Source organism: Panthera pardus, unplaced genomic scaffold (assembly GCF_024362965.1).
Source record: "Panthera pardus isolate Hobbes unplaced genomic scaffold, ASM2436296v1 HiC_scaffold_17, whole genome shotgun sequence".
NCBI lineage: Eukaryota > Metazoa > Chordata > Mammalia > Carnivora > Felidae > Panthera > Panthera pardus.
The window spans coordinates 19,301,713-19,319,518 of NW_026526732.1; the positions used below are offsets into that span (position 1 = coordinate 19,301,713).

The 17,806-nt window shown below is 37.7% G+C and overlaps 1 protein-coding gene across 4 annotated transcripts in view; it reads right to left on the reverse strand.

Annotated features, from left to right (window-relative positions):
• Positions 1–17,204, reverse strand: part of STXBP5 (syntaxin binding protein 5) — a 169,614-nt gene extending 152,410 nt beyond the window's left edge. For all 4 annotated transcript variants that reach the window (XM_019425027.2, XM_019425026.2, XM_019425025.2 and 1 more), the window contains exons 1-2: positions 16,935–17,204; positions 15,524–15,621 (exon numbers count right to left, since the gene is read on the reverse strand). In XM_019425027.2, the coding sequence (XP_019280572.1) occupies positions 15,524–15,621; positions 16,935–17,087 (251 nt within the window). In that variant the 5' untranslated portion in view covers positions 17,088–17,204. The remainder of the gene's footprint in view (positions 1–15,523; positions 15,622–16,934) is intronic.
• Between the last annotated feature and the right edge of the window lie 602 nt (positions 17,205–17,806).

The following is a 17,806-nucleotide window of genomic DNA, read 5'->3' on the forward strand; positions in this document are numbered from 1 at the left end:
TTCATCAATTCCTGTCTTTGGAAAAAAAAAAAGGAAAGAAAGTACTGGCATTATTCCAACCTCTACAGGAGTGACACATTCACTTTTCCAACCTACGACTGGAAGACTGGAAAACATAGAAAATGACGGAAAACAACTGGAGAACTCTGATATGCTGTGCAGTTTCTGAAAATACATTTATATTCTGCAAAGTTTAAAGATGACAATACGGATAATTAAACTTTCTATGAACCCTTAAGTGACTAATAAATTATCCTACAGTATTATACATTTAATTATACATTATTGTGTGAAAGTAACTTCCATTGAACACATATTCTGCTAACAAACCAAAAATAGTCTTTAAAGTGTAAACTGTTCATCCCTGCCACAGTAAAATAAACCCAGGAGGATATTTTAATCCATCACAAACTCTGACGATTTCCACTAACCTCTGTTGCCATTTCTTTCAGCACATTCGTGTACTTTCAGCAAACAGAGTAATTCACGCCTCTAGTAAGCAAGCCTTCAAGGTGTTGCTACTCTCAACTGGCTTAACACTCTGAATAAAAGCTCAGTGGATGATTTTTATTTGTAATGGCTTAAGTCTTGAAGAAACTTAACCATAATGTGATTATAACAAAGTTAAAATCTAAACACCACCATAATGTAGTCAAAGAATATTGATGAAAGCATTCTAAAAACGAAGAGAAGGAGCTTTAACATCAGACCAACTCTACCAGGTAGTGTAAAAATAAACAACAATCACTTAGCAGCTGAGAGATTTCATTTCTTTGTCCCACACTGTTATGAGGAATGAATGAAAGTCAACAGATAAAAGCAGTACATCATACGTGTATCCTCGTCAAAAAATGGAAACATGTCAGATGAGCTGTGATATATAAGGCAACCTATGTGTGCTAGTTTTCTCGTCAGTGAATGCCTCACCTGCCTCCTCCACCTGATCAGCGTGATAATCACCTGCAAGACTAAACTTTTTCAACTTCCTATTAAGATTACATGGACTTTTCTTATTGCTAGTCCCCATGTCCAGTGACATGAGGCTAGGATGGGGAAACACTGTAATTCAATCCTGCGACTCCAGTTCGTTCCCACCTTCATAAATATGTCCTACCAGCTTCACAGCTCTGTCTCCAAAGGCAATGGTATAGCAAAGTGTCAGCTTACACACACTGCCCAGACATGTTTCTTATCTACCATCTGCCTCACTAAGAATACCGCTACCCTATCTGTCGAACATTTGGCCAGTATTTCTCAATTCTGGCTTTACATTATAAGCATCCACGGAGATTTCACATAAACATGCATAGATGTCAAGCCCCACGCCAGATTCACTCAATGAGAATATCTACAGAAGAAATCCAAGTAAATGTCTGGGCATTGTTTGTATATTTTATCTTTTTCAGCTCCACAAGATATTCTAACAGATAGCCATGGTTGAAAAAACCAACAACAACAACTGGAAAACCCTATGAGCATAAATAGAATTAAGCATTATCTTCCATAAAAATAAATTTATATATGAATGATTCAATAAGTAATTTCTCAGACTTCCTTTCTTCAAGTGGAATAGTCATGAATCCCCTTAATATCTGATCAGAAGTATATTTTCCAAACTTCTAATAATTTGCTTTTATCTGAACTAGCTTCTAATCAACTTGATAGGAATGTGGTCAATGCAAGAACTTAGTATATCTTTACCAGTTTAACACAGTGAAGAACATTTCATTTTGTATTTTTTAGAACTATTAATGTATTTGCAGTACAAACAAAATCTTTGTCAAATAACAATTATTCACACTGTTATAGTAAGGTACCCCTGTTCTTTACTTTCACCTACTTGACAAACATCAAATTTAAACCCTCTTTAGAAGATCATGTATTTTTTCACCTATAAAAATTAATACAGACTTTCAGTTTCCGGTCCAACACGTAAGAAATTTGAAATCTGCCATCCCATCCTAACAACAAGGGAAAAGCTGAACAGACTAAAAATCAACAACTCTTCTTAGATCCCTAGGACAAGTGAGGTGACAGGGCAAAACGCTGGCCCCAAAACTGCAAAGACAGGCCGATACCATGAATCACAACTCACCAAAACGAACCAGCCGGTAAGACACCTCCACAGGAAACAGTGCCAGGGTAGGAAAATCCAAACTGTAATCGATGAAATGCTGGGATCTTAAAGTAGAAAAGTCTGAAAGTCACAAATCCCTGGGCACCCAGTCATGAAGGAAGTGGGGGGGAATCCTTATACTTTCGTGAGTTTTACCTCAAAGAGCTCCACCAAGTTCCCACAGCAAATATCTGAGAAAAGAATCCCCTCCTGCTTCCAGCAATGGGTGGGGGAAAAGCAACCATTTTTTAAATACACTGGAGCACTCTGTTCTTCACAAGATCTGCCCTCCGAAGACACAAACCAGAAGCCTAAACTGCTAGGGGTTTATCAGAACAGCGCTATGAACAATAGCCAAATTAAGGAAAGAGCCCAAATGTCCATAGACTGACAAATGGATAAAGAAGACGTGGTGTGTGAGTGTGTGTGTGTGTGTATACAGGAATATCACTTGCGATCAAAAAGAATGAAATCTTGACATTTGCAACAATGTGGATGGAACTAGAAGGTATTAACGCTAAGTGAAATAAGTCAGTGAGAGAAAAACAAATATCATGATTTCACTCATATGTGGAATTTAAGAAACACAACAGATAAACATAGGGGAAGGGAAGGAAAAATAAAATAAAAACAGAGAGGGAAGCAAACCATAAGAGACTCATAAATACAGAGAACAAACAGAGGGTTGCTGGAGGGGACGTGGACGGGGGATGGGCTAACTGGGTGATGGGTATTAAGGAGGGCACTTGGGATGAGCACTGGCTGTTATGCGGAAGTAATGAATCACTGGATTCTACTCCTGAAACTCAATACTACACTGTGTGTTAAGTAACTTGAATTTAAATTTTAAAAAATTAAATTAAAAAGAAAAAGAACTGAACTGACCAGGTAGAAGGGAAAGACCCAACTCGAACCCACTCTAGCCACCCTAACTTACCTGGGTCACCTGAGATTCACTTGTGAAGTCCACAATCCAGAAGCAGAGGCTCACTAAAAGACTAAGACCTTCACACCTTACCACCAAAAATGAATCTAGATATAGACCCTACGCTCTTCACAAAAATTAACTCAAAATGGATCACAGACCAAAATGCAAAACTATAAAACTCCCAGAAGATCACATATGAGAAAACTTAGGTGGTCCTGGGTATGACGATGACACTTTAGGTACCACGCCACAGGCACCATCCATGAAAAAATAATTGATAAGCTGGATGTCTTTAAATTTCAAAACTTGTGCTCTGTAAAATACAAGGTCAAGACAATTAGAACATAAGCCATAAACTTGGAGAAAATATTTGCAAAAGACATCCAAAATATACAAAGGACTGTTATCCAAAATATACAAAGAACTCTTAAAACTTAACAATAAGAAAATGAACAACCCAATTGAAAAATGGGCCAAAGACCTTAATAGATACCTCACACAAAGACATACAGGTAGCAAATAAGTATATAAAAAGATGCTCCACATCATATGTCACCATAGAAATAACTGCAAGCTAAAACAAGGATAATCAAAACAGCCCAAATCTAGAATGACAACATCAAATGCTGGTAACAATGCAGATCAGCAGAACTCCTGTTCATTACTGGTCAGAGAACAAAATGGTATGGCTGTTTTAGATGACAGTTTGGTAGTTTCTTAGAATACCAAACATACTCTTACCATACGTACAATCTAGTAATGACGCTTGTTGGTATTTACCCAAGGGAGCTGAAAGCTTATAGCCACACAAAACCTGCATAAGGATATTTATAGCTGCTTTATTCACAACTACCAAACTTGGAAGGAGCCAATACGCCCTTTAGTAGGTGGAGAGCTAACTAAACTGTAGTACATCCAAACGATGGAGTATTACTCAGCGCTAAAGAAATGAACTATCAGCCATGAACAGACACAGAGGAAACTTAGATGTTAAAAGTGAAAGAAGCCAATCTGAAAAGGCTATACATACTATATGATTCCAACTATAGGGACATTCTGGAAAAGGCAAAATTATGGAGACAATAAAAAGATCACTGGTTTCCAGGAGTTAGGGGAGAGAGAGAGACGAATAGGCGGAGCACAGATTTTTAGGCAATGAAACTACTCTGTACGATATTCAATGGTGGATACATGTCATTCATTTGCCAAAACCCATAGCATATACAACAAACAGCAAGAATGAACCCTAATGTAAACTGTGGACTTTGGATGATTATGCGTCTGTGTAGGCTCATCAATTGTAACAAACGTACCACTCTGGTGGGGATGTGAATAATAAAGGAGGCTATGCTGAGTGCAGATAGGGATATGTGGGAAATCTCTATTACCTTCTGCTGAACCCAAAACCTGCTCAAAAAAGTCTATTAAATAATTAATATATTAACAAAACCCCAAAACTGTTCAAAAAATAGCCTATTAAAAATCAATACATTAATAAATGAAGTTAGCCACATTCTCATAATAAGGGTGGACATACTTAATTTTACTGCTCACTCACAATGTTAACATCCTGCTAATGTGCTATTTAAGCAAAACTATAACGTGCACTATTTCTGCAGTAAAAATTTAATAAAATGCTACAATTAACTGCGAAAGATACATAAATCAACATTTAAAACTTCCTTTATTCAACACAATTGTAATATTTTGCAATAAATGCCCAACAATATTTGAAAAATTATGTCAGTTTTAATTGCTTTCTTTTCATGTGAATCAAAGGAAGATCAAAACAAAAAAACAAATTGTAGCATCCACACTAACTTACAATTAGAGTATTCACCAGGTCAAAAGAGACCTCTAGTTACCTCTTCCACCATTATTTTGGTAAGAATTTTTTATTATTTGTAAGCAAATTAAGGTTGTTGAAAAATATTCATTCTTATTATGTCCTGCTTTGGAATCAGGATGGTCTACAAAGGGGTCAAAATGAATTATACTTATTTTCACAGGAAATTATGTAGAATAGCTTTTGGTATACAAATACACTCTTAAACGAACCACTTGTTCAGTCTACAAGAAATACAGTCATAAATAGTGGTCTGGGTTAGAGAAACAAAAAAGAATGTGTATTCTGACATATCAAGTAAAAACCATCTTTCATCCCGGCACCCATTCTCAGATGCTTAATGGCTAAGTTCTTTTCTCAAGTACGGCAAAGTGAATTTTAAAGAAAAATACAGCCCATTATGAAAAATACAGTACAAAGACTGAATAGATGGAAAAATCTGCTCCGACGCTTTTTCTCCTTTTCAAAAGACAAAGAGAAAAAATACACAAAAGGAAAGCAATTTAGCAGAAAGTACTGCAATAGCTGGTGCCACTGGATTTATAGTCACCTTTGGCAGAGCACTGCTGTGAAAAAGCAGAGGTACCGCTATTACAAGAAAAGATTACGTACTTTCGAGAAAGGGTAGGATTAATCACTCTCCGACAGACAACCTCACCAGGAAAACTTCAAAAATTCTAGACAGCATTTACTGAAAGGGAAACAAACAAAACAAACCAGGGATGTAAAAAAAAAACAACAAAAAACCCTAATTTAAAATAAAAAATCTCATCGTTTAAGAGTAATTACCATATAATTTCTAAGACTATATATTTTATAAATTCCATGTGCTAAGCAAACCTTAATTTTCAAATGAAGAATTATAAAACCAAAAATATCAGCGAGTTTTTAGTTAAAAACCCTGTATTTTCCACTGTAAGGGAATGTAAGTTACTCTTGATCAACATTCATTTTTAAATCATAGCACCAATAAAGAAGAACACTCATGGGACACCAGGGTGGCTCACTGGGTTGAGCATGTGACTATTTGGCTCAGGTCAAGATCCCAGGGTTGTGGGATCAAGCCCGCATTGGGCTGCACGCTGGGCATGCTTAAGATTCTCTTTCTCTCTTTCCCTCTCTCTCCCCCTCACTCCACCCTCCCCCTCCTGCGTGCTCTCTCAGAAAAATAAAAGGAAATATGCTCAGCATGTCATCAATTCATTTATTTGTCTTATATAACAACCTCCAAAAGGACTAACACCAGTTGGAGAAACGTAATCAAGTAGAAATTAGCTTTATTTACTGAATAAAATGATATCTACACTTAGTGCTACTTGACAATGATCCAGTGAGCAACTATAAGAAATTTTCAAAAAGTGGGATCTAATTTCAGTTTTCAGTTAAAGTATCACACATTCTTCCCAAGGGACATGCAATGTATTTAACTCTAAAGAAGGTAACCATGCACCCGAATTTGCTTCTAGGGGTTTTATGAGGTTTTTTTATATGTTATTTTTTAGGTTGTTTTCTTCTACTAATTTTTTTTATTCAAAATTTGCAGACATCCACAAAATTGCAATATTTTAATAAAATGCTTACTTTCACTTTTATCTTTTAAAATCTAAATATAAATATTTCTACATCTCTGTATAATATTAATGAAAATATAAGAAAAAGCTACAAATGCAAACATTTTTAATTAAAATTAGGTAGTAAGGGTTCAAACAAGCTGAATACTTCAATAGAACTGATGACTGAACTGCCCCCAAAAGATGCCCAACTAAGCATCTTCATTATCATATTAATTATAATTCACACACACACACACACACACAAAAGGCTTCTGCCACAGGATCAAATATTTGTGAAAGTAATTTAACTTAGCATACAGAAGTACTATATATCATTAAGAATTACTTTTTCTTAAACTATTTTCTATTTATGATTAAAAGATTAAATTTAAACTGATACTGCAAGTATAATTTTTGAAACTTTACTATAAAAATGTCGGTAGTAGTTCCTTCCTTAGCATTCCTCTCCACTAATGATTTAAAAGCAAGGCAGCCTGATGAATTAAAACAGGGATTGGCAAACTTCAGCTTGTGGGAGAAATCCAGTCCCCCGTTTTTAGAACTAAAGTTTTATTAAAACAGATCTATACTCCTTCCTCCCCATGTCTGTGGATGCTTTTGTGCTAGACTGGTAAAAAAGCTAATATACTTACTATCTAGCCCTTTACAGGAAGTCTGCTGACTCCTGAGCTAAAGATTTAGATTTAGATCCTCGTTATTTTAAAGGCATGCGAGCATACAAACACACCCATCTCATAGTATGATCTTTCGTAGACAACCTATGAGGTTGATCATTTAAGAACCTGTATTTCTGGGGTGTCTGGGTGGCTCAGTTGGTTGGGTGTCCGACTTCGGCTCAGATCATGATCTCGCAGTTCCGTGAGTTCAAGCCCTGCATCGGGCTCTGTGATGGCAGCTCAGAGACTGGAGCCTGCTTTGGATTCTGTGTCTCCCTCTCTGCTCCTCCCCAACATATGCGCTCTCTCTCTCTCTCTCTCTCTCAAAAATAAACAAACATTAAAAAAAAAAAAAGAATCCGTATTTCTTCTGTTTTAGAATTGTATACCAACTACTTTCCAGTTTCTGGACTCTTGATAAAACAGAGGATACTGGTTAATTCTGATTTGCATTGCTTTAGACTCCACCGCATATTTTCATATGCTATAATGTTTCTGACAGTTTGTTTTAAAAGAAAATACCACTCAATGTTATAATTTCACAAGGTCTAATTTTAGCCATTTAAAATATAAAGAATGGTAATGTAGAAATTTAGATTTTAAACATTAAATTAAGAAGATGGCTAGATGGGTGGAACTGGGGATGAAATTAAATCAAACATACATCACAGAGACAAAGAAACTGAGCTTTAAAGATAAGAATTATTTTAACAGGATAAAATATATTCTAGACTTAAGGAATTGCTGAACACATGGCCCTTTGTGAAAGAGTGAGTAGTAAGAAGTAACCTGTGTCAACAATTCTTTCCCCTACTTACCTCCACAGCCAAAAAAGGAAAAAAAAAAAAGTTATGCAGTAAACATAACTCATGTCCAAAATTTCTTTAAAATGAAACACAAGAGTGAAAGATTAAAACGACTGGGATTACTAAATCGAAAAGTGGGTAACTACTAGGCATTTAAATTCACCAAAAGGGGCGCCTGGGTGGCGCAGTCGGTTAAGCGTCCGACTTCAGCCAGATCACGATCTCACAGTCCGTGGGTTCGAGCCCCGCGTCAGGCTCTGGGCTGATGGCTCGGAGCCTGGAGCCTGTTTCCGATTCTGTGTCTCCCTCTCTCTCTGCCCCTCCCCTGTTCATGCTCTCTCTTTGTCCCAAAAAAAAAAAAAAAAAAAAAAAAAAAAATTCACCAAAAATGTTAAAAATTATACAATATGGGGAAGATAACCAACTTATCTTTCTTCTGTTGCAGATAAAAATTAGATATACTGTGGTTCAAATTAAAGCATAAGTTAATTAAATTACAAACATAAACATCTTTCTACCTACGAAGAATTCTGAGTAAATCAGAAGGTGCTATTTCTTGGAATGATTTATGTCATACGTGACTAAGGGAAGAGAGGTCTATCGAGTACCTTCTGGTAGTCTTTCATGAACTCTTAGTTTATTGCACATAAATCAAGGCAAAAATCACCTTGTTTTACTTCCTAAGAAATTCTGTAGTACTTTATTATGTTTAAAATCTATCTTAAAATCTATACTATTCAAATATAGTAGTATATTTAAATACATAATATTTGAACACAAATAAGGTAGTGATATAGTAAAATACCCTTTTTCTATATTATTCTCTTATATTCTAGACAGATTTGTGTAGCTCAAACCAAAAACATTTCATTAATCTGTAATCCTCAAATACTGAGTATACCTTCTTATGATCATAATATGCCAAATCACTGAAGAAAAATTCTCATTTAAACATTATAAAACAAAACAATACTGACACTCGTTATTAATTTTCTTCTTGTAAATAATGTGTCACTTTCAATGCATGAAGTTAAAACCAAAGACAAACAACCAAAGCTTACCTTTTAGCAAAACTACCCCATCGTCCAATTATTTACATGTATATCACTAGTTACTACTACCCCAAGTAACCATATGATTACCAAATTTAACACCCAAATTACATACCAACAATTCAAAAGTCTCTATATTCAATCTCTTATATAAAAATTAATAAAATCACGTGATAAGGAACTGTGAAAATTAGTAATGGGAACCCTCACTAAAATGGATTTGGGAGGTTTTGGCAGGGGGAGCTCATATCCTACCACTCATCATCAACTGCAGACCTAACAGGAAGAGATGGACTTGACCTTGCAGTCCCCTCTATTCCACTACTCCAGCTGGAGGTGACAACTTTTCTCATCCCCCCGCCCCAGGCAACAGCTCCACCAATGAGAAGTCCCACAATTTGAATTCCTGGTTTACTCCAATGGACTGGTAGATCCTAACTGCCTTCCCAACGTCCTTTTCTGCTTAAAAAAGGGTGTCTGTCCTTTGTTTACCTGCACTTGCCTATCGTTTTATATGTGTGTGTGTATATATATATATATATATATATATTTTTTTTTTTTTTTTTTTTTTTGAGAGAGAGAGAGAGAGAGAGAGAGAGAGAGTGTAAGTGGGGGAGGGGCAGAGACAGAAGAGGACAGAAGACCTGAAGCATGTTTCATGCTGACAGGCTCATGGCTCGAACTCATGAACCGTGAATTCTTGACATCATTGGAGTCAGACACTCAACCGACTGAGCCACCCAGGCACCCCCTGCCTACCGTTTTTAGCAGCTTGTTTGTCCTGGATTGCAATTCTCTTTTATTCTCTAATAAACCCATCTGTTCCTATTAAAAAACTTACAGTTTTACTTTTAAGGTTAACAAAACCCAGTAGTAATTTTATGTAATTTCATTTTAATTTTTTATCCTTACTATTTACACCCAAGAAAGGAAAGTACACTGTTAATTTTTTTTAAGCGCCCCAGTTTATGTCATAACGAGACCTTATCTGTTATAGAATAAAAATGCAACAACCTAGTATCTTAAGTATTCAACGTGAGTTTTCAACAAAAAAAGTGCATGTTTTTCATAGGTTCCTTCCCACTCCATTTTGTAAACAAAGGTTTACATTTGTGCATCTACTGACTTGGATTTTGAGTGTAATCAACGGACACAAAGTAAAGGGGCCCACAATGGGATGGAGTCCAATACTTCATCCTCTGTTACACGTCCTCGAAGCAGCCCATTAGACAGAAATGGTTCAGAACATTCCCAATCCTCTACAGAAAATGAAACTCTAAGATCCTAGAGATGGAAGGACTCCAGATATCACACCCCCAATTTCCCCATTTTACAGGAAAGGAGACTGAAACCCATTTCAGCTGGCTTCACCAAAATTAGTCTGAAGACTAGAACACTTCTAACGATAAAGCCATCCTTCCAAAATTCCTTTACCCTTTTCCTCTGGGATGGCAACATCAGGTTATAATTTTAAAAGTAAAAAATACGAAAAAACAAATGGAAAACAAAGAATATGGAATAAAAACCTATCTAACTTAAGGCAGAAAGGCTTCCTAAGCAGACTCGACTCCCTACTAATTAACTTATCCCTTTTCAGTTCCATTCAGAGTCTATCACACCTTGTTTCTCTCGGAAAGAAATTCATTGCAAAGTAACTGCTTCCAAGCAGGCACCATTTCTAGTTGTTTCTAAAGTAAAAGTGCCTATTCCTCCTGCTGCAGTAGTTCATGCTGAGAATCACAACCTACTGCTGACACAGTACTCGTTCTTCCTTTTATACAAAGTCCTCTTCAATAAAGAACTAAGTTGAGAAGTAAAAGTATTTCAAAGTCCTTGTTTCTCCTCTGGAGCTAGAATTCCAAATGACTAGAATTCTTCCATAGACAAAAAGGATGGCAGGGGAGAAGAGGAGATAAAAATGGGGCTTAATTCTAGCTACACTGTTTCCCTTTTAACTACTCTGAACAAAAATCATTTCTAAATTTTTCAGGACTGTAATTATGTTTTACAACATAAGCAGCAAGTCAAACATTCTAATACTATCTTACAAGTGCAAAGTCACTAAATGATCATTTAATGCCTACTATGTGCAAGAAACTTTCACATCTCAATAGCAATTTTGCAGCCTTATGATTAAGAAGAGCCAGTTCCATGACCCTTAAAGAAAAAAACCAAACAAACAGTACTCTTACAAGATTTTTTTAGGACTGTACTAGCAACAAAAATAAATGAAAACAAGGCCTTCCTAAAGAGTGTCTGGCACTAGTTGCCTTTCCACAAGTATTTGCTGAAATAAACTAAAGAAGGACCTGAAAACTGAAACTACAGAAAAACTCTCACAATATCGTATACTGAATATTCACCAAAACAGTCTCTGCATGGTCTTAAAAGCTATACATAGACATTACTGCATTTAATTGTGATGCTAACTGCATGACCCAAGTAGGATTATTATCCTATTTAACTGAACAACTTGGGCATAGTTCAGTGGAGCACACAGAACTGTACGAGTTAAGGCTGCCACATACTAACAGCAGGGGCACCCTACCATTTACTAGGTGGAAGCCAGGGATATAAAGTAGCCTGCTACGTGCTGGACAAACCCACAGAATTATCCAGCCCAAAATGCTACCACTACTGAGAGATCCTGACCAAGAATACGTAACTATAATGAATCCTAACCAAATAACAACCAGATAACTCAGGTGAACATTCATGGTTTTCCACCAACTGGCTCCTATTTCTGTCTCCAACTCAATTAGGATCACTATTCCAGCCTCTCTTTGGTACTCCTCTTAACTACCATAATTTGCTTTTCTCTACTTTTGCCCATATCGCTTGCCTAGAATAATTTTCCTAGTCCTTCCCTGCTACTCTGAATCCTTATCTACTAATGTGTAGCAGTATCATCAAGTGCAATGACTTTGCCTATAATCTGACTTTACAGAATGTCAGTAGACTTCTAAATTCTCTAAATTCAATGGTTTAACAAGTTCTAGTCTTTTAGTTAGGACTGGAAACTATACGAAGAATCACATTTTTCATTTCTTTTGAATACTCCCGTAAAACAATACATTGCCACTTGGAATTACAGAATTATTTCTCGAGGAAATCATCTAATACAGCATGTTCATTTTGAAAGAATAAAAAATTAAAAGACACCTAATTCTTTAACAGAAAGAAAAGAACCAGAATTCAGGCCACAGTTTATAATCTAATGTTAACGCTTAATAAATGTTGGTTAAGTGAACTCCAAGGTACAAAAATCACCTTGTAAGTTGGCATTCAGCAAAATTACACTGTAGTTTAAAAGACAATCCATGCCTTATCAGAGATTGCTTATTTTACTGTATCTTCCACAAGTCAAGAAAACAATAAATGAGATTTTTAAATAATTTTGATAATTATAATGAAAACTCACACATTTTTATTAAAAAATTCAATAAACTTGAGATGTCAGTTTTCTGCTTAGTCCTTGAAAGAGTCACACATAAAATGACCTCATTTCGAAAAAAATACCTTACAAAGATCAGAGTAGCCCATGGTTATAGTAATTCAAAATTATACTAGTAAACCAGGAATCTAGATAAGGACAACAGCAGCATTACTAGAAATGCAAACCTTTTTTCCCTTTCTAGATGTTGATATGAAAATAATTAGATTATTTTATCCCAATAGTTTTCATCCCTAGATTAATCATAAGAACCAAATCATACCTACTTCTACATGGCAAAAAGAGAATTAAAATAATTAAATCATGTCACTGCTATATATGATGTATTATATAAAATTATGCTTTCCTGCTTCCCATCAGTAAGTATATGCCAACCTCACATTCTTTCTAGAAGCCAAGAAGTTCAAACATAAAGCATGTTTATAATGTCATTCACTTGCTATAGACTAATGCAGGAAATACATTAAATTCATCTTGCCTCATTTCTGGTTAGAAATTTAAAAATTCAGATTTTCCCTATTTCTTGTCTGTAAGCATTAGATATCAGATGTAACTTTCTCATCTAGTTTTTTTAAAACCTCAAAGTAGATTAATTTCATATAGTCCAACATTTAAGAAGACATTCTATTAGTCGAATTACATGTGCACTGGGGCGCCTGGGTGACTCAGTCAGCTGAGCTTCCAACTTCGGCTCAGGTCATGATCTCACAGTTCGTTCGGTTTGTGGGTTCAAGCCCTGCATCAGGCTCTGTGCTGACAGCTCAGAGCCTGGAGTGTGCTTCGGATTCTATGTCTCCCTCTCTCTCTTCCCCTCTCCTACTCACACACTGTCTCTCGTTCAAAAATAAACATATATATATACATATACATATATATATATATATATTTTAATTAGATATGTATTACAAATTCTAATAGCTCAATCCTACTTCGGAAAACATTTCCTACTTTCTCCTCCACAGTCAAATGAAAGAAGGCAAACCAATCTATTACTCTGGAATATTCATTATGCATCTCATTAAAAAGTAAAAACATGTTTGGTAAAAAGACTTCCTGACTTCATTCTAAATACAGTAAGAAGATTCTAAAATTAAAAAAAAAATTATAGCTGTAAACTTATAATTAGGTGTTCACCTTCACATAGTGTTCAGCTATTAGAATGTATTAGCAAGTCACATACAAGTGAGGATTTGGGACACCCAATCTTTGCTTTTATTTGGCAATTAGAATTAGGCCTATATTTTAACTTCTTTGTGTCAACCTGTTCATTACTCAAATGCATTAAAGGTAACAGTCTTGCCTAAAGAAAAATACTTGGTTTTATAAAATTGGACTTGCCGGTGGTCCTCATTAAAAGTACAAGGGGCAGATTGGCTGTTAAAAGAAAAAAAAAGTTGAGACTACATTGAGAAAACAGTAAAAGCTGAATCCATTTAAAAGAAAAGCAAAATCTAAAAATAACTGATTTAACTTTATTTTTTTTTCTTTTAATCCAGTGATGATATTCTTATGTTGGGAACAAAAAATGTCTGCTTTTAGTTCCAAACATTCCATCTAGATCCAACGATACACTATTCTTGTCACTACATGGAGTTTTGCTGAATAGTTTGAACCCATACTGACAAAATTAAATTTTAGTCCCATCTTCACAAGACTAAAACAGGAACCCTAAACTAGAAGGTAATGATCACTGGGTTTAGGAATAAAAACATCTAAACATTTGTAGCCAAAACTAATTCTAGTCTCAACCATCTAGACATTTGGGCAAGAGCCCTTGAGACATACTCTTGGAAATTCAGATTCAGATCTAGCCTGGTCAGATTTTACCATTTCAACAGGAATGTGTGCACGACTGGTATTTACTATGAAAGTAGATTTCACTCAATAGTACATATTAATGGCCCATCCGAAAACTTTTTAAGTTTTTTGAAAGATAACACACTAATCACAAATGAAGCTTGAAGCATATCCTGATACTATATACAGTACTGCTTTGAAATAAAGATTTTAAAAGATTATAAGGAAAATGCAAAGCACATGTTTAACTAACTTAGCAAGTTTCCTCCGCTCTTCTCAGGAGCCAGATACAATGTGAAAGGTAAAGCTCCCTCCTTTTTTATTTATTTATTTTTTTGACAATAGTAATTCTTTTGTGATCACCTTACGATTTTTTTTCTTACTACCAACACATTACTTTAATATGTATAAGCAGATATCCTAAAGATGAATAAAGCATTTACTTTTAAAAATTTTAATGTTTAAAAATAAGTGTATTTTAGTTAAATATGGTTAAATTTCATGATAAAAACAATTCTATTTCGAGTTAAATAGTATAAAAGTGAGAGGTATTTTCCACTGTTCAGAATTAAAAACAAAAATGATTCTGAAGAATGAGTAGGTATTCGGAAAAACTATGCTATAGTCAGGAAAAATAATTCTCCTTATATTAATAGTTCAGAGTACGTGTACATAACAAATATGACTACGAAAGGGAAAACATCAAGAGAATACACTTATCCATTTGCATTATACTAACAAAATGATCTAAAACTTCTAGAAATATCAACCCTTCTTAACTGTTTACATCAAATTAATTTACACGATTTATTTTCTAATTTCTTTTTCCAAAGGGCAAGTCAAACAACCAAATGAAATTCAACCTCTAATTCATTAGCACAATAGGTCATAAATTCACTATCTACCAAAGCAGTTAAGGTGCGTCCTATGTTATTGTCTTTAAATCTCATTCCAAACCATATTGCATTCAATATACCCCTAGTATAAGCAAAGAGATTTCCCCTTAGAAACTTCTAGCTCCTTGCAAAGACAGTAGTTACTATAGCAAAACTTTAGAACTCTATGTGGATACGTAGTTAGCTACCATAAACAGAGAGATGAGAAACACCCCGGCAACATATAGCCTGAATAGATGTATAATTAAGAGAAAAGCGAACACCACATGATTTCACAAATATTATATACTTGATCATACCATTTTTTGGAATTTAAACGGAAAAAGCAACTACTCAGCAGCACAGAAGGACTGGGGAGATACAGCAAATGTGGAAAAAAACTTTCAATGAAAGGATACAGCCTTAAAGCACCAGTCTGAGTTCCGACCGCCAGGATCTTCTGTACAGGATCAAAGGCCAGGGCTGAAGGTTGATAGGGAAATCCATGGCGAACAGTCTAGGGATGGGCAAATGACATCACAGCAACCAAGGCAGCAAGCAGAATTAAAAACAGAAAAGTCAGTAGAGGCATTAGAATCTAGAGCCAATTATAACTGATGCAGAACACATACACATGCACTTACTGCCTTAAAAAAAAAAACAAAACAGTACAAAACGTACATCAACAAAACTTATGCACACAGAACCTGAAACCAAAAGAAGTGAGTGTGTGTACGTGTGTGTAGATCACACCACACACACATACACAAATACCTCCCAATGTGACACTTTCATTTCTGCCCTTCCATAATACTGGGATTCTACGGAAGTCTTAACACTCTATACTATCAAGTCTCAGACCAAAATACCAAAGTTTGCGGTAGTAAAAGAGATCTGTAAATTAACGTAAAAATGCAGTTCGTGTTTTATTTCAAGTGTGGTAACTTCATCGTTACTTTATTTGGATCCCAAATGCAAGTACTGCTAAAGAAAAGCTGTCATACAATTACTTTCCTCAAGGATTCAGGAAAGCGATTATCAAACCTCTATCCCCAAATTTTGCAATTGTAACAGAATGAAAATAAAGTGCAACATATTATTTCTGAATTTTGCTGTTAAACCCCGAATTTCAGGGCATTGGGGCAAAAATGTGTATGCAGCCATTTTTAAGAAACTGACATATGAAAGCATGGTATTTATAAGGCAGGTATTAACATCGAGACAAGTTTGTATATCTCACTGAGCAGCCAGTGAACTAATTCGCTGCATCATTCTTTCCCAATTACAGACCGCTATGGCAATTGTGCCATTAATAGGCAAAAATCTCAGTACCAACTTTTTAATCAAACAGAATGCTGAAAGGACCCTGTGATTTCGTATTTTAAGCTTCCGGCCACATTTTAAGGGAAAGGTGATAAGCAAATATCCAATTGAACAGGTCTGGTTTTTTGATGAACAATATTCATTCGAAACTGTTTCCAAAGGAAACTTCGAAGTTGGTGAATTACATTAAAATGCGTGAATGTAAAGGCTGTAAGGTTATTGACAATACAAATTAAAGGTCGGTGAAATACGTTAGAAGCAACCTTGAAATGACTGCTGCATGTGAAAAGGAGGGGGGGGAACCCCAAAACGAAAAAACAAAAGGAGTAAGATGATGTCAATCTCCAAAATAACCCACTAAGCCAATGCTTCCTTGGGCAGGAGCGAGCCCTCCATCCGAGGTATAATTAATACTGGCGTTCTATTCCCTGGCATTCCCGGGAAAAGCCCGAGGTGCCCCCCGGAAAACGACCCCCCAATTTTCGCGGGGCTGCGCGCTCCGCTCACCTTGCAGAGCTGAAAGTGCTCGGACTGGAGCGTTTCCTGGATCTCGGGCTCCCGGTTCCCAGCCGGGTGCTGCTGTTGCTGCTGCTGCTGCGAGGCCGAGGACGAGCCGGCGGTCAGGCCGTCCAGCACCTTCCTGATGTTGAATTTCCTCATGGTCTCGGCGGGGCTCCCCCGCAGCCCGGCAAGGGGAGGCAAGAGGCGTCCCCCGGCGCGGGAAACGAGCCCGGGCCGAGGGCAGCGTCGACCGAGGACACGGAGGAGTGGGGCAGAGCGGGGGCGCGAGGGGAAGGAGGCGGCTGGGGAGAAGCGCAAGATAATCCAAACAGGAAATACGGCGACGACGAGAGAGCAGCGGCCACCAGAACCCCGGGCGGCGACCCCTCTTCTTCCGAGGCCGCCGCCGCTCGCCGCGGCTGCTGTGGCGCCGCTTCAGCCGCCGCCGCCGCCGCCTCGCTCCGCGGCCCGGCGGCACAGCAGTGGCGGCGGCGCCCGGAGCCCGCGCTGCCCAGCCTCACCTGGCCGCGGGCTGACTCTGCGCCGCGCCGCCGCCCCGGCTCGCCCCCGCCGCCGCCGCCGCCGCGTCCATGGCCCGCGGCCCCGCCGCTCCTCGCCCGCCCCGGCCCCGCAGTCCCTCGGCGCTTCCTCCCGCTCCTGCGCTTCCTCCTCTGCTCCTCCTCCCGGGGGTCGCCGGCCCTCCGGCGGCGGCCGCCGCTCGGCCTCCCCGCCTCTCAGCGCCGCTGCCCGCCCAGCATCGCACGCAGGGCGCCCGGGGTGGGTCCCCGCGCTCTCCGCTCCGCTCCTCCGCCGCTGGACCAGCCCGCCCTCGCTCCTTCAGAGCCCCCGCTGCCTTCCTCAGGCGCCGTCGCCGCCGC